Raw genomic sequence first — 22,974 nt, 5'->3', positions numbered from 1 at the left:
TACATGCCTTCATTGTGATCCATTGATTTAGCAACAATGTACCAACCTTTAGTACAGTCAAACAATGTGACCACATGTGTGTTAGCTTTGGCAGCTTCCTCTTTAATAAATTTCATTGAAGTATCACTGAACAACTGCCTAGATTGTAACACTGAACTCCATTTGGACCGTCTGATCTCGAATAACACCCCTAGCCTAAAATAGGTTGCTCGCACTAAAACGGTTATTCGTAGATTTCGGATGCCTTTGAAGTCAAAGTTCATTGATTCCACGAGATTTATTGTCATGTGGCCCCATCGTTGACCATTGTCGTATGCCCTAGTCCACTTCTAAAATGGAATATTTTCGATCCATCTTACTGTGTATGTGTTTGACAATCTGATGTCTTCGCGGTAGTGTTTGAAGGAAGGTTATGTTAATGCATACCTGTCATACCCCAATTTTGTCCCTACCCCGATACAATTTTCATCAGATCCATGACCCTACTGCACATGCATACATCCATTATTTCAAAAAAAAAATTGACTGGGTGACCGATTACCCTAATCAGGGTAACCGATTACCCAGACCAAAAATTGATTTTTTGGCCGTTTTGGACTAGGTAATCGATTACCCTAATCAGGGTAACCGATTACACCGACCCAAAATTGATTTTTTGGCCATTTTGGACTGTGTAATCGATTACCCTAATCAGGGTAACCGATTACACCTGCGCGGACAATTGTAGTAGGTCTGTTTTTTACATAGTGTACTTTTTGGATCACCCCCTTTTCCACCTATTTTCCCTATAAATAGAGGTACTATTTCCCCTTATTTTTCATGCTTCCTAGCCCCCAAAAGTTCTTTCCAAGTACCATTTACTCTCCTCTCCAAACCTAGGTCAAAACAAAAAAATATTTCTCTCTTAGAAAAGTCACCCTACCAACTTTTTTGTCCACTTTCATATTTTTTTCAAAACTTCTTACTCTCTAACACTCATAACTCAGCTCCTTCACTATACTTCCACCATAAACACTTTCATCCCAAACCCCTTGCTCCATATCCAGCTCAACACTACTTCAACCTACCCCTTTTCAACATTTTTGGGTAATGATTTTAGCTTAATCTTTGTTAACTTTTTGGTTCTGTTTTTGTGTTGAAAATGTTTGTTCATTCTTGGTTGATCTTTTGAGAGGTTTTAGACTCAAACTTGTAAAAATGATTAACTTTGGTTTACACCTTTTTTTTTTCTTCGGATTTCTTGCTCTTGCTACTTTTATCCACTATCTTTAATCAAACTTAGTATTTTGTTTCATTTGCTATTTATTGTTGACTTGTTGTTCACATTTATTTGGTTGATGAGATCTATTAGATCATGACTATGGTTGTTTAGGGTTGATAAAACCTTCAATGTTTCAAACCTATTAGTGATTGATCAATAGATCCTTCATGATACTTTAAGGCATTGATAGGTTGCCTCTATTTCAACCATGTTTGGGCCATTTGATACATAGATGAAACCATTTCCTTTGCATTGTTTCTTGTTATCATTTAATATTTATTGTTGACTTGTTGGTTGATGAGTTCTATTAGATCATGACCACGGTTGTTTAGAGTTGATTGAATCTTCAATACTTCAAACCTATTAATGGTTGATCAATAGATCATTCATGATACTTTGAGACATTGATAGATTTGCCTCTATTTCAATCATATTTGGGTCATTTGATACATAGATGAAACCATTCTCTTTACATTAACTTGTTATTCTATTTGCTTATTGTTATTCTACTAACCACTAACCATTAACTACTAACTTCTAACATTTATATTATTTCACTTTACTTTCCTTGCAATTTATTTTATTGTTCATTTACATTCAAGTACTCATTATCATCATCATTGTACAAACTCATCATGCATGTTTATTTGCTTGTTATTTATTTTATTGTCATCATATATTAAAAATAACCAAAACATGATAAAATGGTAATACCAAAAATATTCACTCAACTCTTAAGCAACTTGGACTTAGAGGATCTCATCTTAGGACCTTTGCTTGGAAACTTTCCTTTACTCTTTGTGATACTTTGTAAACACTTGGATTCTCACCCGTAACTTACATGCATGTTTGTAAGACCATTATCCTTTGTTTAGCTTAGGTCACTTTAGCACACAAAAGGCTTTCTCTTGGGCTACCTTACAATGAGACTCTTTATTTCTTGTTGGTTATTTTGCATTCACGTCGCATAAGCTAAAATTCATAAGCAATATCATTTCGAGACCATTTTCATAATTCAATTCATATGTACATGTAAATGCAAACCTCGGTCAATATCGAGTGCGCCTTTCCAAATCAATTCAAAACACCTTTGTAAGTCGATTACTTGTAAAAGTATCGCCATCAACCTCACATGGCTTACCCTTGGGCCTCCTTACAATGAGACCTATTCGGTTTTAATTAATCGATTAGACGAACTATTCACAAAATAAATTCAATCCATCCACAAAATACAAGTTTAAAACCTCGATCCAACATCGAGTATTCTTTATTAAGAATTAAAATACTTAATCATAATTGAACATTATTTCACTTAGGAATAAAAGAGGTAATGGTTTTGAGTTTTCGACTCCTCTCCTCGATTATTTAAGCACGAACTCTTTTACTCGATTAAATCGAACAACCGTCATTTCTAATCCACCTAAGCACAAACAAATCAAATTCTTTTACAATAAGAAACAAAAAGGGAGATAACTTTGAGTTTTCAATTTTTTCTCCTCGACTATTTGAGTACAAGTTCTCTTACTTGTTTAGTCAAATAATTGTCGTTCCTCCACAAACTTCCAAACCCCGATAAAATCAAATTATTTTCACATTAAGCTAAATGAAAAGGGAGTTGACTTTGAGTTTTCAACTTCTCTCCTCAATTGGTTGAATACGAGTTCTCTTACTCGGTCAGTCAAACATTTGTCATTTTTCCATAAACATACAACTTAATCAAATCATTTTCTTAACAAACTATACGAAAAAGGAGATGGTCTTGAGCCTTCGATTCCTCTCCTCAAATGCTTGGATATGAGTTGTTTTACTCAATCATTCAAGTACTTTTCGTTTATTATAAAAATACGTTAGCCATATTTTCATAATTACTCAGATGAAATAGAAAGCGGTCTAGAGTCTTCTATTCCCTTTCCCGACTATTAGGATACGAGTTGTCTTACTCGATTATTCGAGTAATCGTCATCCAACCAAAAATATCTCAACACATGAAACCTATCTTTTCTTGCCCTCGTGCGATCATAACCAATCAAACAAAACACCCAACATATTGAGTCAACTTGTCACCCCCGTGTGACCAAAACTCTTTTTAGAAAGAACACTGTTTAATCCTTTCTAATGCACACAAAAAACCAATGCTTAAGCCTCCGCCGAGAGTAGACAAGCCAGCGTTTAGCCTGTAGAACGCGATCTAAACAACTGTTCGATAAAAGACACCAACCAATCGTAGTTCCTCGAACTACGAATGCTCTGATTTCCTTATTATACCATAAGGATACGTAGGCAGGAGATTACTGTATCTTCACGAGCACACTAATAAAAAACCTCCCCTTTCCCTTTTTTTTGAGGTTCTCATCCATTTCTATTTTTAATAATTTTATACCCAAAAGATAACAAACAAACATAAATTAACACTCGAAACACAAGTTAGAACTAAAAGGTTCCCGTTGAGTAGAACAGACGCAAGGGGTGCTAATACCTTCCTCTTGCATAATCCACTCCCGAACCCGAATATGGTTGCGACGACCATTATTCCATTTCCTAGAGGTTTTATCGATATTTTCCTAAGCCTTCATTGGGATAAATAAAGTTCGGTGGCGACTCTGTTCGAACATTAAATTTTTCCGCGACCATCGCGAGGAATCGTATTTTTCGAGATGCGACAGATGGCGACTCTGCTGGGGACTAGCTCCAAGAAAAAGAGAGTGAAGCCTAATTTAGTTCAGTTTCTGTATTATGTGTTAATCTTGTTCGTTTGTCTGTTATTTTTTATTCTGCTATTATTATTCTGTCATAATTATTATATTGTGATTTATTGACTATGTCTTATTTGGGGTTCTCTAGTTGGTGATACTTTGTGAGATAGGCTCTCCACCCGAGTCTGAGAAAAACCATAAGATTAAGTTGGTGGTTGCGTAGTGGACGCCCACAAGGAGTCTTCCTTGTTGGGAAGAAATGAAGACCCCGCCTAGAGGAGATTCTCTTGAGATATTATTTCCCGACGAGTCTTCGTCATGACGATAGTATTCTCAAGTTGGATCAATGACTCTAGGGACCTTTTAACCCATTATATCCGGTGGTTATGTAGTATCTACCTGAAAAATCCCAGACTTATTGAGTTAATACGAAAGCCCCAATCAGATGAGATCCCTTGGGCGTATTACTACCTTACAGTGGTATTCCTAACCTCGATCTATGACTCTGGGAACCTCATTAGAACCTTGGACTCGAGAGTTGTGTAGTATGGACCCACTAGGAGTTTTCCTCTTTGGGACCATACGAAGGCCTCACCCAGACGAGACTCTGTTTGGGGATGTTATTTGTAGATGAGTTTTCATCATGACAATGACTTTCCTAAGTAGCGATTGATGACTTTGGGAACCTTAACTTTAGCATCCTCCCAAAAGGGTTTTGTCTTAGTAACCAAGAATACTCACTCTCACGACCTGTATATTAACCTACATATGGCACGCATAACATCATTCATAGCATATCATTCATATTATTTTATTTCCGAGGAATCTGAGTATCATGAGTTGCAGGAATTCAAGAAACATGGAATCAAGCAAAGGAAACATTTACTCTTTCAAGTTCAAGGATCCCGATTTAAAGAGCTTACGTGACTTGGTCTCTCAGATGCACCCGGTATACATAATTAACTTTGGGAAGAATTATGGCAATTTGCTCAGCATCCTCAATCAACAAGTGGACCATACAGCCTTAATCCCTTTGGCCCAATTTTATGACCTACCTTTAAGATGCTTCACATTCCAAGACATCCAGCTAGCACCAACTTTGGAAGAATTCGAGCGTCTTGTTAGGATTCCTATGAAGAACAAGCCACTATTTGAAGGGATAGATGAATCTTTGCCCCTTGAGGTCATTGCTAGTGTGCTTCACATGGTTGAAAAGGAAGCAGAGGCTAACTTAGAGACCAAAGGGAATACCAAAGGATTTTCACTAAGTTTTCTCTTGGAAAGAGCTCATACCCTATTGAAAGCAGAAAGTTGGGATGCTTGTTACTCTGCTATTGCGTTGGCCATCTATGGCGTTGTCCTGTTCCCGAATATGGATGGTTTCGTAGACATGGCTGCCATTTGTATTTTCCTTACTGGGAACCCAGTACCCACTTTGTTAGACGATGTCTACTATTACATAAGTCATAGGTATACTAAGAAGAAGGGATTGATTGCTTGTTGTGCTCCTTTATTGTATCAGTGGTTTCTAGAACATCTTCCGAAGACAGGTGCTTGGGTTGAGCAGACAGATGTTAGTTGGTCTCAGAGATTGGGATCACTCCAATCTAAAAATCTCTCTTGACTATCATATTCAGTTGTGGAGATTTCCCAAATCTACCGCTTATTGGAACTCAAGGATGTGTGAATGCTAATCCAGTCCTATCACTCAAACAACTTGGCTACCCAATGGAAGGCCCTCCAGAGGCAAATTCTTTGGAAGTTTTCTTGTTACTTGCCTTTGGGGTTGAGAATCCTAGCTTATTCCAGCGAATCAAAGAAGCTTGGAAGAATGTCAATCGAAAACGGAAAGCTAATTTAGGGAGAGCAAATGGGATTACAAAAGAACCATATTTTTAGTGGGTAGAGGAAAAGGCGCAGATGATTAAAATGCCATTTGTCATTCAGACACCTATGCCTCTTCCTGAACCTAAACTCACCCATGTCCCTATTGAAGAAATGGAGGAACTCAAGACTACCATGACAAAGCTAGAAAAAGAGAATGAAGAGTTGCAGATAAAACTCCAGCAAACCATCAATGAGAAAAACAATATGAAGTGGGAGCTTGAGAGAAAAGAGGCACAACTTCAAGCCCATGTGGAAAAGTTCAACAAGGAAGAGCATAAGAGGAAAAAGATCAAGGTAGGATTAGAACAAGCTGATCATTGTTTAGATACCCTTAAAGGTCAACTACGACAAGCTCAGAAAGAATGTCAAGACAATGAGCGTTGGTGGCATCTAGCCACAAAGGAAAACAAGACGATAAGGGATACACTTGGGGCTCAGATAAAAGAACTCACCAGTTATGTTCGTCATGCAAAAGCTGAAATAGATCAGGAGCCCGACTCAAGAATATAGCCACTGAAGCTTCTAGGGTGTCACCCATGATATGGGAGGAGAAGTGTCGAGAAGTAAGAGATGCAAGGGAATCTGTTAGCTATTGGAAGAACCAGCTAGAGTCATTACGCCAAGACAGCTCCATATGGTTGAAAGAGCGAGACTATGTGATTGAAGATTATGAATCCTTTAAGAAGACCATAGACTTCTTACAAGGAGATAGGGATAAGTTTCGTGCAAAACTCGATGGGCTAGTAGGATTCTGTAATTGGGCGGCTAAAGAATTACCATGGAAGTTGAGAGACGCAGTCGAAGAGTTGAAAGAAGATATCACTCCTCCAGCCATAATCAGTTGCATTCTGCTCTGTAAAGGGTTGCTGAAGAGATTCAATGAGGAACTAGAAGAGCTTCAGGCCAGAAAGCCAGCTGTTTAATTTGCTTATGTCTTGTATTTTATTCCTTTAACAGTTCCAGACTATATACCCCCAGCGGAGTTGACAGTGCCAGACTATATACCCCCAGTGAAGCCTAATTTAGTTCAGTTTCTGTATTATGTGTTAATCTTGTTCGTTTGTCTGTTATTTTTTATTCTGCTATTCTTATTATTCTGTCATAATTATTATATTGTGATTTATTGACTATGTCTTATTTGGGGTTCTCTGGTTGGTGATACTTTGTGAGATAGGCTCTCCACCCGAGTCTGAGAAAAACCATAAGATTAAGTTGGTGGTTGCGTAGTGGGCGCCCACAAGGAGTCTTCCTTGTTGGGAAGAAACGAAGACCCCGCCTAGAGGAGATTCTCTTGAGATATTATTGCCCGACGAGTCTTCGTCACGACGATAGTATTCTCAAGTTGGATCAATGACTCTAGGGACCTTTTAACCCATTATATCCGGTGGTTATGTAGTATCTACCTGAAAAATCCCAGACTTATTGAGTTAATACGAAAGCCCCAATCAGATGAGATCCCTTGGGCGTATTACTACCTTACAGTGGTATTCCTAACCTCGATCTATGACCCTGGGAACCTCATTAGAACCTTGGACTCGAGAGTTGTGTAGTATGGACCCACTAGGAGTTTTCCTCTTTGGGACCATACGAAGGCTCACCCAGACGAGACTCTGTTTGGTGATGTTATTTGTAGATGAGTTTTCATCATGACAATGACTTTCCTAAGTAGCGATTGATGACTTTGGGAACCTTAACTTTAGCATCCTCCCAAAAGGGTTTTGTCTTAGTAACCAAGAATACTCACTCTCACGACCTGTATATTAACCTACATATGGCACGCATAACATCATTCATAGCATATCATTCATATTATTTTATTTCCAAGGAATCTGAGTATCATGAGTTGCAGGAATTCAAGAAACATGGAATCAAGCAAAGGAAACATTTACTCTTTCAAGTTCAAGGATCCCGATCTAAAGAGCTTACGTGACTTGGTCTCTCAGATGCACCCGGTATACAGAATTAACTTTGGGAAGAATTATGGGAATTTGCTCAGCATCCTCAATCAACAAGTGGACCATACAGCCTTAATCCCTTTGGCCCAATTTTATGACCTACCTTTAAGATGCTTCACATTCCAAGACTTCCAGCTAGCACCAACGTTGGAAGAATTCGAGCGTCTTGTTAGGATTCCTATGAAGAACAAGCCACTATTTGAAGGCATAGATGAATCTTTGCCCCTTGAGGTCATTGCTAGTGTGCTTCACATGGTTGAAAAGGAAGCAGAGGCTAACTTAGAGACCAAAGGGAATACCAAAGGATTTTCACTAAGTTTTCTCTTGGAAAGAGCTCATACCCTATTGAAAGCAGAAAGTTGGGATGCTTGTTACTCTGCTATTGCATTGGCCATCTATGGCGTTGTCCTGTTCCCGAATATGGATGGTTTCGTAGACATGGCTGCCATTTGTATTTTCCTTACTGGGAACCCAGTACCCACTTTGTTAGACGATGTCTACTATTACATAAGTCATAGGTATACTAAGAAGAAGGGATTGATTGCTTGTTGTGCTCCTTTATTGTATCAGTGGTTTCTAGAACATCTTCCGAAGACAGGTGCTTGGGTTGAGCAGACAGATGTTAGTTGGTCTCAGAGATTGGGATCACTCCAATCTAAAAATCTCTCTTGACTATCATATTCAATTGTGGAGATTTCCCAAATCTACCGCTTATTGGAACTCAAGGATGTGTGAATGCTAATCCAGTCCTATCACTCAAACAACTTGGCTACCCAATGGAAGGCCCTCCAAAGGAAAATTCTTTGGAAGTTTTCTTGTTACTTGACTTTGGGGTTGAGAATCCTAGCTTATTCCAGCGAATCAATGAAGCTTGGAAGAATGTCAATCGAAAACGGAAAGCTAATTTAGGGAGAGCAAATGGGATTACAAAAGAACCATATTTTTAGTGGGTAGAGGAAAGGGCGCAGATGATTAAAATGCCATTTGTCATTCGGACACCTATGCCTCTTCCTGAACCTAAACTCACCCATGTCCCTATTGAAGAAATGGAGGAACTCAAGACTACCATGACAAAGCTAGAAAAAGAGAATGAAGAGTTGCAGATAAAACTCCAGCAAACCATCAATGAGAAAAACAATATGAAGTGGGAGCTTGAGAGAAAAGAGGCACAACTTCAAGCCCATGTGGAAAAGTTCAACAAAGAAGAGCATAAGAGGAAAAAGATCAAGGTAGGATTAGAACAAGCTGATCATTGTTTAGATACCCTTAAAGGTCAACTACGACAAGCTCAGAAAGAATGTCAAGACAATGAGCGTTGGTGGCATCTAGCCACAAAGGAAAACAAGACGATAAGGGATACACTTGGGGCTCAGATAAAAGAACTCACCAATTCTGTTCGTCATGCAAAAGCTGAAATAGATCAGGAGCCCGACTCAAGAATATAGCCACTGAAGCTTCTAGGGTGTCACCCATGATATGGGAGGAGAAGTGTCGAGAAGTAAGAGATGCAAGGGAATCTGTTAGCTATTGGAAGAACCAGCTAGAGTCATTACGCCAAGACAACTCCATATGGTTGAAAGAGCGAGACTATGTGATTGAAGATTATGAATCATTTAAGAAGACCATAGACTTCTTACAAGGAGATAGGGATAAGTTCCGTGCAAAACTCGATGGGCTAGTAGGATTCTGTAATTGGGAGGCTAAAGAATTACCATGGAAGTTGAGAGACGCAGTCGAAGAGTTGAAAGAAGATATCACTCCTCCAGCCATAATCAGTTTCATTCTGCTCTGTAAAGGGTTGCTGAAGAGATTCAATGAGGAACTAGAAGAGCTTCAGGCCAGAAAGCCAGCTGTTTAATTTGCTTATGTCTTGTATTTTATTCCTTTAACAGGGCCAGACTATATACCCCCAGCGGAGTTGACAGTGCCAGACTATATACCCCCAGTGAAGCCTAATTTAGTTCAGTTTCTGTATTATGTGTTAATCTTGTTCGTTTGTCTGTTATTTTTTATTCTGCTATTATTATTCTGTCATAATTATTATATTGTGATTTATTGACTATGTCTTATTTGGGGGTCTCTGGTTGGTGATACTTTGTGAGATAGGCTCTCCACCCGAGTCTGAGAAAAACCATAAGATTAAGTTGGTGGTTGCGTAGTGGGCGCCCACAAGGAGTCTTCCTTGTTGGGAAGAAACGAAGACCCCGCCTAGAGGAGATTCTCTTGAGATATTATTGCCCGACGAGTCTTCGTCACGACGATAGTATTCTCAAGTTGGATCAATGACTCTAGGGACCTTTTAACCCATTATATCCGGTGGTTATGTAGTATCTACCTGAAAAATCCCAGACTTATTGAGTTAATACGAAAGCCCCAATCAGATGAGATCCCTTGGGCGTATTACTACCTTACAGTGGTATTCCTAACCTCGATCTATGACTCTGGGAACCTCATTAGAACCTTGGACTCGAGAGTTGTGTAGTATGGACCCACTAGGAGTTTTCCTCTTTGGGACCATACGAAGGCCTCACCCAGACGAGACTCTGTTTGGGGGTGTTATTTGTAGATGAGTTTTCATCATGACAATGACTTTCCTAAGTAGCGATTGATGACTTTGGGAACCTTAACTTTAGCATCCTCCCAAAAGGGTTTTGTCTTAGTAACCAAGAATACCCACTCTCACGACCTGTATATTAACCTACATATGGCACGCATAACATCATTCATAGCATATCATTCATATTATTTTATTTCCAAGGAATCTGAGTATCATGAGTTGCAGGAATTCAAGAAACATGGAATCAAGCAAAGGAAACATTTACTCTTTCAAGTTCAAGGATCCCGATCTAAAGAGCTTACGTGACTTGGTCTCTCAGATGCACCCGATATACAGAATTAACTTTGGGAAGAATTATGGCAATTTGCTCAGCATCCTCAATCAACAAGTGGACCATACAACCTTAATCCCTTGGCCCAATTTTATGACCTACCTTTAAGATGCTTCACATTCCAAGACTTCCAGCTAGCACCAACGTTGGAAGAATTCGAGCGTCTTGTTAGGATTCCTATGAAGAACAAGCCACTATTTGAAGGGATAGATGAATCTTTGCCCCTTGAGGTCATTGCTAGTGTGCTTCACATGGTTGAAAAGGAAGCAGAGGCTAACTTAGAGACCAAAGGGAATACCAAAGGATTTTCACTAAGTTTTCTCTTGGAAAGAGCTCATACCCTATTGAAAGCAGAAAGTTGGGATGCTTGTTACTCTGCTATTGCGTTGTCCATCTATGGCGTTGTCCTGTTCCCGAATATGGATGGTTTCGTAGACATGGCTGCCATTTGTGTTTTCCTTACTGGGAACCCAGTACCCACTTTGTTAGACGATGTCTACTATTACATAAGTCATAGGTATACTAAGAAGAAGGGATTGATTGCTTGTTGTGCTCCTTTATTGTATCAGTGGTTTCTAGAACATCTTCCGCAGACAGGTGCTTGGGTTGAGCAGACAGATGTTAGTTGGTCTCAGAGATTGGGATCACTCCAATCTAAAAATCTCTCTTGACTATCATATTCAGTTGTGGAGATTTCCCAAATCTACCGCTTATTAGAACTCAAGGATGTGTGAATGCTAATCCAGTCCTATCACTCAAACAACTTGGCTACCCAACGGAAGGCCCTCCAGAGGCAAATTCTTTGGAAGCTTTCTTGTTACTTGACTTTGGGGTTGAGAATCCTATCTTATTCCAGCGAATCAAAGAAGCTTGGAAGAATGTCAATCGAAAACGGAAAGCTAATTTAGGTAGAGCAAATGGGATTACAAAAGAACCATATTTTTAGTGGGTAGAGGAAAGGGCGCAGATGATTAAAATGCCATTTGTCATTCGGACACCTATGCCTCTTCCTGAACCTAAACTCACCCATGTCCCTATTGAAGAAATGGAGGAACTCAAGACTACCATGACAAAGCTAGAAAAAGAGAATGAAGAGTTGCAGATAAAACTCCAGCAAACCATCAATGAGAAAAACAATATGAAGTGGGAGCTTGAGAGAAAAGAGGCACAACTTCAAGCCCATGTGGAAAAGTTAAACAAGGAAGAGCATAAGAGGAAAAAGATCAAGGTAGGATTAGAACAAGCTGATCATTGTTTAGATACCCTTAAAGGTCAACTACGACAAGCTCAGAAAGAATGTCAAGACAATGAGCGTTGGTGGCATCTAGCCACAAAGGAAAACAAGACGATAAGGGATACACTTGGGGCTCAGATAAAAGAACTCACCAATTCTGTTCGTCATGCAAAAGCTGAAATAGATCAGGAGCCCGAATCAAGAATATAGCCACTGAAGCTTCTAGGGTGTCACCCATGATATGGGAGGAGAAGTGTCGAGAAGTAAGAGATTCAAGGGAATCTGTTAGCTATTGGAAGAACCAGCTAGAGTCATTACGCCAAGACAGCTCCATATGGTTGAAAGAGCGAGACTATGTGATTGAAGATTATGAATCCTTTAAGAAGATCATAGACTTCTTACAAGGAGATAGGGATAAGTTCCGTGCAAAACTCGATGGGCTAGTAGGATTCTGTAATTGGGCGGCTAAAGAATTACCATGGAAGTTGAGAGACGCAGTCGAAGAGTTGAAAGAAGATATCACTCCTCCAGCCATAATCAGTTTCATTCTGCTCTGTAAAGGGTGGCTGAAGAGATTCAATGAGGAACTAGAAGAGCTTCAGGCCAGAAAGCCAGCTGTTTAATTTGCTTATGTCTTGTATTTTATTCCTTTAACAGGGCCAGACTATATACCCCCAGCGGAGTTGACAGTGCCAGACTATATACCCCCAGTGAAGCCTAATTTAGTTCAGTTTCTGTATTATGTGTTAATCTTGTTCGTTTGTCTGTTATTTTTTATTCTGCTATTATTATTCTATCATAATTATTATATTGTGATTTATTGACTATGTCTTATTTGGGGGTCTCTGGTTGGTGATACTTTGTGAGATAGGCTCTCCACCCGAGTCTGAGAAAAACCATAAGATTAAGTTGGTGGTTGCGTAGTGGGCGCCCACAAGGAGTCTTCCTTGTTGGGAAGAAACGAAGACCCCGCCTAGAGGAGATTCTCTTGAGATATTATTGCCCGACGAGTCTTCGTCACGACGATAGTATTCTCAAGTTGGATCAATGACTCTAGGGACCTTTTAACCCATTATATCCGGTGGTTATGTAGTATCTACCTGAAAAATCCCAGACTTATTGAGTTAATACGAAAGCCCCAATCAGATGAGATCCCTTGGGCGTATTACTACCTTACAGTGGTATTCCTAACTTCGATCTATGACTCTGGGAACCTCATTAGAACCTTGGACTCGAAAGTTGTGTAGTATGGACCCACTAGGAGTTTTCCTCTTTGGGACCATACGAAGGCCTCACCCAGACGAGACTCTGTTTGGGGGTGTTATTTGTAGATGAGTTTTCATCATGACAATGACTTTCCTAAGTAGCGATTGATGACTTTGGGAACCTTAACTTTAGCATCCTCCCAAAAGGGTTTTGTCTTAGTAACCAAGAATACTCACTCTCACGACCTGTATATTAACCTACATATGGCACGCATAACATCATTCATAGCATATCATTCATATTATTTTATTTCCAAGGCATCTGAGTATCATGAGTTGCAGGAATTCAAGAAACATGGAATCAAGCAAAGGAAACATTTACTCTTTCAAGTTCAAGGATCCCGATCTAAAGAGCTTACGTGACTTGGTCTCTCAGATGCACCCGATATACAGAATTAACTTTGGGAAGAATTATGGCAATTTGCTCAGCATCCTCAATCAACAAGTGGACCATACAGCCTTAATCCCTTGGCCCAATTTTATGACCTACCTTTAAGATGCTTCACATTCCAAGACTTCCAGCAAGCACCAACGTTGGAAGAATTCGAGCGTCTTGTTAGGATTCCTATGAAGAACAAGCCACTATTTGAAGGGATAGATGAATCTTTGCCCCTTGAGGTCATTGCTAGTGTGCTTCACATGGTTGAAAAGGAAGCAGAGGCTAACTTAGAGACCAAAGGGAATACCAAAGGATTTTCACTAAGTTTTCTCTTGGAAAGAGCTCATACCCTATTGAAAGCAGAAAGTTGGGATGCTTGTTACTCTGCTATTGCGTTGTCCATCTATGGTGTTGTCCTGTTCCCGAATATGGATGGTTTCGTAGACATGGCTGCCATTTGTGTTTTCCTTACTGGGAACCCAGTACCCACTTTGTTAGACGATGTCTACTATTACATAAGTCATAGGTATACTAAGAAGAAGGGATTGATTGCTTGTTGTGCTCCTTTATTGTATCAGTGGTTTCTAGAACATCTTCCGCAGACAGGTGCTTGGGTTGAGCAGACAGATGTTAGTTGGTCTCAGAGATTGGGATCACTCCAATCTAAAAATCTCTCTTGACTATCATATTCAGTTGTGGAGATTTCCCAAATCTACCGCTTATTAGAACTCAAGGATGTGTGAATGCTAATCCAGTCCTATCACTCAAACAACTTGGCTACCCAACGGAAGGCCCTCCAGAGGCAAATTCTTTGGAAGCTTTCTTGTTACTTGACTTTGGGGTTGAGAATCCTAGCTTATTCCAGCGAATCAAAGAAGCTTGGAAGAATGTCAATCGAAAACGGAAAGTTAATTTAAGTAGAGCAAATGGGATTACAAAAGAACCATATTTTTAGTGGGTAGAGGAAAGGGCGCAGATGATTAAAATGCCATTTGTCATTCGGACACCTATGCCTCTTCCTGAACCTAAACTCACCCATGTCCCTATTGAAGAAATGGAGGAACTCAAGACTACCATGACAAAGCTAGAAAAAGAGAATGAAGAGTTGCAGATAAAACTCCAGCAAACCATCAATGAGTAAAACAATATGAAGTGGGAGCTTGAGAGAAAAGAGGCACAACTTTAAGCCCATGTGGAAAAGTTAAACAAGGAAGAGCATCAGAGGAAAAAGATCAAGGTAGGATTAGAACAAGCTGATCATTGTTTAGATACCCTTAAAGGTCAACTACGACAAGCTCAGAAAGAATGTCAAGACAATGAGCGTTGGTGCCATCTAGCCACAAAGGAAAACAAGACGATAAGGGATACACTTGGGGCTCAGATAAAAGAACTCACCAATTCTGTTCATCATGCAAAAGCTGAAATAGATCAGGAGCCCGAATCAAGAATATAGCCACTGAAGCTTCTAGGGTGTCACCCATGATATGGGAGGAGAAGTGTCGAGAAGTAAGAGATTCAAGGGAATCTGTTAGCTATTGGAAGAACCAGCTAGAGTCATTACGCCAAGACAGCTCCATATGGTTGAAAGAGCGAGACTATGTGATTGAAGATTATGAATCCTTTAAGAAGATCATAGACTTCTTACAAGGAGATAGGGATAAGTTCCGTGCAAAACTCGATGGGCTAGTAGGATTCTGTAATTGGGCGGCTAAAGAATTACCATGGAAGTTGAGAGACGCAGTCGAAGAGTTGAAAGAAGATATCACTCCTCCAGCCATAATCAGTTTCATTCTGCTCTGTAAAGGGTTGCTGAAGAGATTCAATGAGGAACTAGAAGAGCTTCAGGCCAGAAAGCCAGCTGTTTAATTTGCTTATGTCTTGTATTTTATTCCTTTAACAGGGCCAGACTATATACCCCCAGCGGAGTTGACAGTGCCAGACTATATACCCCCAGTGAAGCCTAATTTAGTTCAGTTTCTGTATTATGTGTTAATCTTGTTCGTTTGTCTGTTATTTTTTATTCTGCTATTATTATTCTGTCATAATTATTATATTGTGATTTATTGACTATGTCTTATTTGGGGGTCTCTGGTTGGTGATACTTTGTGAGATAGGCTCTCCACCCGAGTCTGAGAAAAACCATAAGATTAAGTTGGTGGTTGCGTAGTGGGCGCCCACAAGGAGTCTTCCTTGTTGGGAAGAAACGAAGACCCCGCCTAGAGGAGATTCTCTTGAGATATTATTGCCCGACGAGTCTTCGTCACGACGATAGTATTCTCAAGTTGGATCAATGACTCTAGGGACCTTTTAACCCATTATATCCGGTGGTTATGTAGTATCTACCTGAAAAATCCCAGACTTATTGAGTTAATACGAAAGCCCCAATCAGATGAGATCCCTTGGGCGTATTACTACCTTACAGTGGTATTCCTAACCTCGATCTATGACTCTGGGAACCTCATTAGAACCTTGGACTCGAGAGTTGTGTAGTATGGACCCACTAGGAGTTTTCCTCTTTGGGACCATACGAAGGCCTCACCCAGACGAGACTCTGTTTGGGGGTGTTATTTGTAGATGAGTTTTCATCATGACAATGACTTTCCTAAGTAGCGATTGATGACTTTGGGAACCTTAACTTTAGCATCCTCCCAAAAGGGTTTTGTCTTAGTAACCAAGAATACTCACTCTCACGACCTGTATATTAACCTACATATGGCACGCATAATATCATTCATAGCATATCATTCATATTATTTTATTTCCAAGGCATCTGAGTATCATGAGTTGCAGGAATTCAAGAAACATGGAATCAAGCAAAGGAAACATTTACTCTTTCAAGTTCAAGGATCCCGATCTAAAGAGCTTACGTGACTTGGTCTCTCAGATGCACCCGGTATACAGAATTAACTTTGGGAAGAATTATGGCAATTTGCTCAGCATCTTCAATCAACAAGTGGACCATACAGCCTTAATCCCTTTGGCCCAATTTTATGACCTACCTTTAAGATGCTTCACATTCCAAGACTTCCAGCTAGCACCAACGTTGGAAGAATTCGAGCGTCTTGTTAGGATTCCTATGAAGAACAAGCCACTATTGGAAGGGATAGATGAATCTTTGCCCCTTGAGGTCATTGCTAGTGTGCTTCACATGGTTGAAAAGGAAGCAGAGGCTAACTTAGAGACCAAAGGGAATACCAAAGGATTTTCACTAAGTTTTCTCTTGGAAAGAGCTCATACCCTATTGAAAGCAGAAAGTTGGGATGCTTATTACTCTGCTATTGCGTTGGCCATCTATGGCGTTGTCCTGTTCCCGAATATGGATGGTTTCGTAGACATGGCTGCCATTTGTGTTTTCCTTACTGGGAACCCAGTACCCACTTTGTTAGACGATGTCTACTATTACATAAGTCATAGGTATACTAAGAAGAAGGGATTGATTGCTTGTTGTGCTCCTTTATTGTATCAGTGGTTTCTAGAACATCTTCCGAAGACAGGTGCTTGGGTTGAGCAGACAGATGTTAGTTGGTCTCAGAGATTGGGATCACTCCAATCTAAAAATCTCTCTTGACTATCATATTCAGTTGTGGAGATTTCCCAAATCTACCGCTTATTGGAACTCAAGGATGTGTGAATGCTAATCCAGTCCTATCACTCAAACAACTTGGCTACCCAATGGAAGGCCCTCCAGAGGCAAATTCTTTGGAAGCTTTCTTGTTACTTGACTTTGGGGTTGAGAATCCTAGCTTATTCCAGCGAATCAAAGAAGCTTGTAAGAATGTCAATCGAAAACGGAAAGCTAATTTAGGGAGAGCAAATGGGATTACAAAAGAACCATATTTTTAGTGGGTAGAGGAAAGGGCGCAGATGATTAAAATGCCATTTGTCATTCGGACACCTATGCCTCTTCCTGAACCTAAACTCACCCATGTCCCTATTGAAGAAATGGAGGAACTCAAGACTACCATGACAAAGCTAGAAAAAGAGAATGAAGAGTTGCAGATAAAACTCCAGCAAACCATCAATGAGAAAAACAATATGAAGTGGGAGCTTGAGAGAAAAGAGGCACAACTTCAAGCCCATGTGGAAAAGTTCAACAAGGAAGAGCATAAGAGGAAAAAGCTCAAGGTAGGATTAGAATAAGCTGATCATTGTTTAGATACCCTTAAAGGTCAACTACGACAAGCTCAGAAAGAATGTCAAGACAATGAGCGTTGGTGGCATCTAGCCACAAAGGAAAACAAGACGATAAGGGATACACTTGGGGCTCAGATAAAAGAACTCACCAATTCTGTTCGTCATGCAAAAGCTGAAATAGATCAGGAGCCCGACTCAAGAATATAGCCACTGAAGCTTCTAGGGTGTCACCCATGATATGGGAGGAGAAGTGTCGAGAAGTAAGAGATGCAAGGGAATCTGTTATCTATTGGAAGAACCAGCTAGAGTTATTACGCCAAGACAGCTCCATATGGTTGAAAGAGCGAGACTATGTGATTGAAGATTATGAATCCTTTAAGAAGACGATGTACTTCTTACAAGGAGATAGGGATAAGTTCCGTGCAAAACTCGACGGGCTAGTAGGATTCTGTAATTGGGCGGCTAAAGAATTACCATGGAAGTTGAGAGACGCAGTCGAAGAGTTGAAAGAAGATATCACTCCTCCAGCCATAATCAGTTTCATTTTGTTCTTTAAAGGGTTGCTGAAGAGATTCAATGAGGAACTAGAAGAGCTTCAGGCCAGAAAGCCAGCTGTTTAATTTACTTATGTCTTGTATTTTATTCCTTTAACAGGGCCAGACTATATACCCCCAACGGAGTTGACAGTGCCAGACTATATACCCCCAGTGAAGCCTAATTTAGTTCAGTTTCTGTATTATGTGTTAATCTTGTTCGTTTGTCTGTTATTTTTTATTCTGCTATTATTATTCTGTCATAACTATTATATTTTGATTTATTGACTATGTCTTATTTGGGGTTCTCTGGTTGGTGATACTTTGTGAGATAGGCTCTCCACCCGAGTCTGAGAAAAACCATAAGATTAAGTTGGTGGTTGCGTAATGGGCGCCCACAAGGAGTCTTCCTTGTTGGGAAGAAAAGAAGACCCCGCCTAGAGGAGATTCTCTTGAGATATTATTTCCCAACGAGTCTTCGTCATGATGATAGTATTCTCAAGTTGGATCAATGACTCTAGGGACCTTTTAACACATTATATCCGGTAGTTATGTAGTATCTACCTGAAAAAGCGCAGACTTATTGAGTTAATACGAAAGCCCCAATCAGATGAGATCCCTTGGGCGTATTACTACCTTACAGTGGTATTCCTAACCTCGATCTATGACTCTGGGAACTTCATTAGAACCTTGGACTCGAGAGTTGTGTAGTATGGACCCACTAGGAGTTTTCCTCTTTGGGACCATACGAAGGCCTCACCCAGACGAGACTCTGTTTGGGGATGTTATTTGTAGATGAGTTTTCATCATGACAATGACTTTCCTAAGTAGCGATTGATGACTTTGGGAACCTTAACTTTAGCATCCTCCCAAAAGGGTTTTGTCTTAGTAACCAAGAATACTCACTCTCACGACCTGTATATTAACCTACATATGGCACGCATAACATCATTCATAGCATATCATTCATATTATTTTATTTCCAAGGAATCTGAGTATCATGAGTTGCAGGAATTCAAGAAACATGGAATCAAGCAAAGGAAACATTTACTCTTTCAAGTTCAAGGATCCCGATCTAAAGAGCTTACGTGACTTGGTCTCTCAGATGCACCCGGTATACAGAATTAACTTTGGGAAGAATTATGGAAATTTGCTCAGCATCCTCAATCAACAAGTGGACCATACAGCCTTAATCCCTTTGGCCCAATTTTATGACCTACCTTTAAGATGCTTCACATTCCAAGACTTCCAGCTAGCACCAATGTTGGAAGAATTCGAGCGTCTTGTTAGGATTCCTATGAAGAACAAGCCACTATTTGAAGGGATAGATGAATCTTTGCCCCTTGAGGTCATTGCTAGTGTGCTTCACATGGTTGAAAAGGAAGCAGAGGCTAACTTAGAGACCAAAGGGAATACCAAAGGATTTTCACTAAGTTTTCTCTTGGAAAGAGCTCATACCCTATTGAAAGCAGAAAGTTGGGATGCTTGTTACTCTGCTATTGCGTTGGCCATCTATGGCGTTGTCCTGTTCCCGAATATGGATGGTTTCGTAGACATGGCTGCCATTTGTGTTTTCCTTACTGGGAACCCAGTACCCACTTTGTTAGACGATGTCTACTATTACATAAGTCATAGGTATACTAAGAAGAATGGATTGATTGCTTGTTGTGCTCCTTTATTGTATCAGTGGTTTCTAGAACATCTTCCGAAGACAGGTGCTTGGGTTGAGCAGACAGATGTTAGTTGGTCTCAGAGATTGGGATCACTCCAATCTAAAAATCTCTCTTGACTATCATATTCAGTTGTGGAGATTTCCCAAATCTACCGCTTATTGGAACTCAAGGATGTGTGAATGCTAATCCAGTCCTATCACTCAAACAACTTGGCTACCCAATGGAAGGCCCTCCAGAGGCAAATTCTTTGGAAGCTTTCTTGTTACTTGACTTTGGGGTTGAGAATCCTAGCTTATTCCAGCGAATCAAAGAAGCTTGGAAGAATGTCAATCGAAAACGGAAAGCTAATTTAGGGAGAGCAAATGGGATTACAAAAGAACCATATTTTTAGTGGGTAGAGGAAAGGGCGCAGATGATTAAAATGCCATTTGTCATTCGGACACCTATACCTCTTCCTGAACCTAAACTCACCCATGTCCCTATTGAAGAAATGGAGGAACTCAAGACTACTATGACAAAGCTAGAAAAAGAGAATGAAGAGTTACAGATAAAACTCCATCAAACCATCAATGAGAAAAACAATATGAAGTGGGAGTTTGAGAGAAAAGAGGCACAACTTCAAGCCCATGTGGAAAAGTTCAACAAGGAAGAGCATAAGAGGAAAAAGATCAAGGTAGGATTAGAACAAGCTGATCATTGTTTAGATACCCTTAAAGGTCAACTACGACAAGCTCAGAAAGAATGTCAAGACAATGAGCGTTGGTGGCATCTAGCCACAAAGGAAAACAAGACGATAAGGGATACACTTGGGGCTCAGATAAAAGAACTCACCAATTCTGTTCGTCATGCAAAAGCTGAAATAGATCAGGAGCCCGACTCAAGAATATAGCCACTGAAGCTTCTAGGGTGTCACCCATGATATGGGAGGAGAAGTGTCGAGAAGTAAGAGATGCAAGGGATTCGGTTAGCTATTGGAAGAACCAGCTAGAGTCATTACGCCAAGATAGCTCCATATGGTTGAAAGAGCGAGACTATGTGATTGAAGATTATGAATCCTTTAAGAAGACCATAGACTTCTTACAAGGAGATAGGGATAAGTTCCGTGCAAAACTCGATGGGCTAGTAGGATTCTGTAATTGGGCGGCTAAAGAATTACCATGGAAGTTGAGAGACGCAGTCGAAGAGTTGAAAGAAGATAGCACTCCTCCAGCCATAATCAGTTTCATTCTGCTCTTTAAAGGGTTGCTGAAGAGATTCAATGAGGAACTAGAAGAGCTTCAGGCCAGAAAGCCAGCTGTTTAATTTGCTTATGTCTTGTATTTTATTCCTTTAACAGTGCCAGACTATATACCTCCAGTAGAGTTGATAGTGTCAGACTATATACCCCCAGCGGAGTTGACAGTGCCAGACTGTATCTTCCCAGCAGAAGCGGCTGCTCCTCAGAGTTTGAGGCCAGATCGATAATCCCAATGTCAGACCCATGGTTTCTTTCCTTGAAGAAGAACCTCGGTTCCGTGTCGGTGTTTGCTTCCCCTGCTGAGTCATCTCTCGTAGATCGTGGTTGCCAGAACCACTATCGCTTTCCCCAACAGCAGGTTTTCAGTGCCGTTCTCTCCCCAGTCAGAATCTCGGTATTTCGTCATTGCTAGAACACCGTGTGGCAGGTTATTTCCCCACAAAATTGTTTGCACTATGCATCTCCAGCAGCCTTGCCAGGGTCCAGAAGATGGTGATCATTTCCCTAGCAGATCCCCTTGCCTCAGCTTGGCATTCTACCCAACATTTCGCATCCCTGCATGTAGAATCATATTGCATTGCATCCTCCCAAATCGCGTAGCATTTCCATTTTCATGGAGCATTACGCCATTGAAAAATTCAAACATACGCATGTAAGCATAAAACATTCTCGGTATCCCAAGTGATAAACCAGAAGTTGTTTCCAGTACTCAGACTGAAGATAGTTCATGACTTACCTTTGTTATCCCCAGCAAGTGTCATTGGCCCATGCGCCGCCTCTATTATCATTCCCTATTTCTGCCGATGCTGATAGGCATGAAATTTCCGGTATTCAGACCGAAGTGGCGTTCAGGCCAGTTTTCCGATGTTCAGATCGAAGAAGTTTCCGACGTTCAGGTCGATGCAACTTGTGGCGTTCAGGCCAGTTTTCCGATGTTCAGATCGAAGAAGTTTCCAACGTTCAGGTCGATGCAACTTGTGGCGATGTTCAGATCGAAGAAGTTTCCGACATTCAGGTCGATGCAACTTGTGGCGTTCAGGCCAGTTTTCCGATATTCAGATCGAAGAAGTTTCCGACGTTCAGGTCGATGCAACTTGTGGCGTTCAGGCCAGTTTTCCGATGTTCAGATCGAAGAAGTTTCCGACATTCAGGTCGATGCAACTCGTGGCGTTCAGGCCAGTTTTCCGATGTTCAGACCGAAGAAGTTTCCAATGTTCAGGTCGATGCAACTTGTGGCGTTCAGGCCAGTTTTCCGATGTTCAAATCGAAGAAGTTTCTGACGTTCAGGTCGATGCAACTTGTGGCGTTCAGGCCAGTTTTCCGATGTTCAGATCGAAGAAGTTTCCGACGTTCAGGTCGATGCAACTTGTGGCGTTCAGGCCAGTTTTCCGATGTTCAGATCGAAGAAGTTTCCGACGTTCAGGTCGATGCAACTTGTGGCATTCAGGCCAGTTTTCCGATGTTCAGATCGAAGAAGTTCCCGACGTTCAGGTCGATGCAACTTGTGGCATCCAGGCCAATTTTCCGATGTTCAAATCGAAGAAGTTTCCGACGTTCAGGTCGACGCAACTTGTGGCATCCCGGCCAATTTTCCGATGTTCAAATCGAAGAAGTTTCCGACGTTCAGGTCGACGCAACTTATGGCATTCAGGCCAGCCCCTCGGTGTTCAGACCGATATTAATAATCTCATATCTCCCGATGTTCAGATCGAAGTCATTTCCCGTATTCAGACTAATGAGCGGCATTCAGGCCATGGTTATTTCTGTGTTACCATTTATTTTGGTATCCAGGTTAACATTCTTTTTCGTTATTAAGACTGATGAGCGGCATTCAG

The 22,974-nt window shown here is 40.6% G+C and overlaps 4 protein-coding genes across 4 annotated transcripts; all 4 read left to right on the top strand.

Moving 5' to 3' along the window:
* The first annotated feature begins 4,813 nt into the window (after positions 1-4,813).
* LOC127096002 (uncharacterized) lies at positions 4,814-5,578 on the top strand. Its single transcript, XM_051034631.1, has one exon. It carries the CDS (start codon positions 4,814-4,816, stop codon positions 5,576-5,578), a length of 765 nt encoding a protein of 254 aa, XP_050890588.1.
* A 2,125-nt stretch (positions 5,579-7,703) lies between these two features.
* LOC127096001 (uncharacterized) lies at positions 7,704-8,468 on the top strand. Its single transcript, XM_051034630.1, has one exon. The coding sequence runs from the start codon at positions 7,704-7,706 to the stop codon at positions 8,466-8,468; it is 765 nt and encodes a 254-aa protein (XP_050890587.1).
* Positions 8,469-16,365: 7,897 nt separating this feature from the next.
* On the top strand, positions 16,366-17,130 carry LOC127096000 (uncharacterized). Its single transcript, XM_051034629.1, has one exon. The coding sequence runs from the start codon at positions 16,366-16,368 to the stop codon at positions 17,128-17,130; it is 765 nt and encodes a 254-aa protein (XP_050890586.1).
* A 2,123-nt stretch (positions 17,131-19,253) lies between these two features.
* Positions 19,254-20,018, top strand: LOC127095998 (uncharacterized). The gene has a single exon (XM_051034628.1). The coding sequence runs from the start codon at positions 19,254-19,256 to the stop codon at positions 20,016-20,018; it is 765 nt and encodes a 254-aa protein (XP_050890585.1).
* Positions 20,019-22,974: the final 2,956 nt, after the last annotated feature.

The sequence above is a fragment of the Lathyrus oleraceus genome, chromosome 6, assembly GCF_024323335.1.
Source record: "Lathyrus oleraceus cultivar Zhongwan6 chromosome 6, CAAS_Psat_ZW6_1.0, whole genome shotgun sequence".
Lineage (NCBI taxonomy): Eukaryota > Viridiplantae > Streptophyta > Magnoliopsida > Fabales > Fabaceae > Lathyrus > Lathyrus oleraceus.
This window is presented reverse-complemented; position numbering and strand designations above follow the sequence as displayed.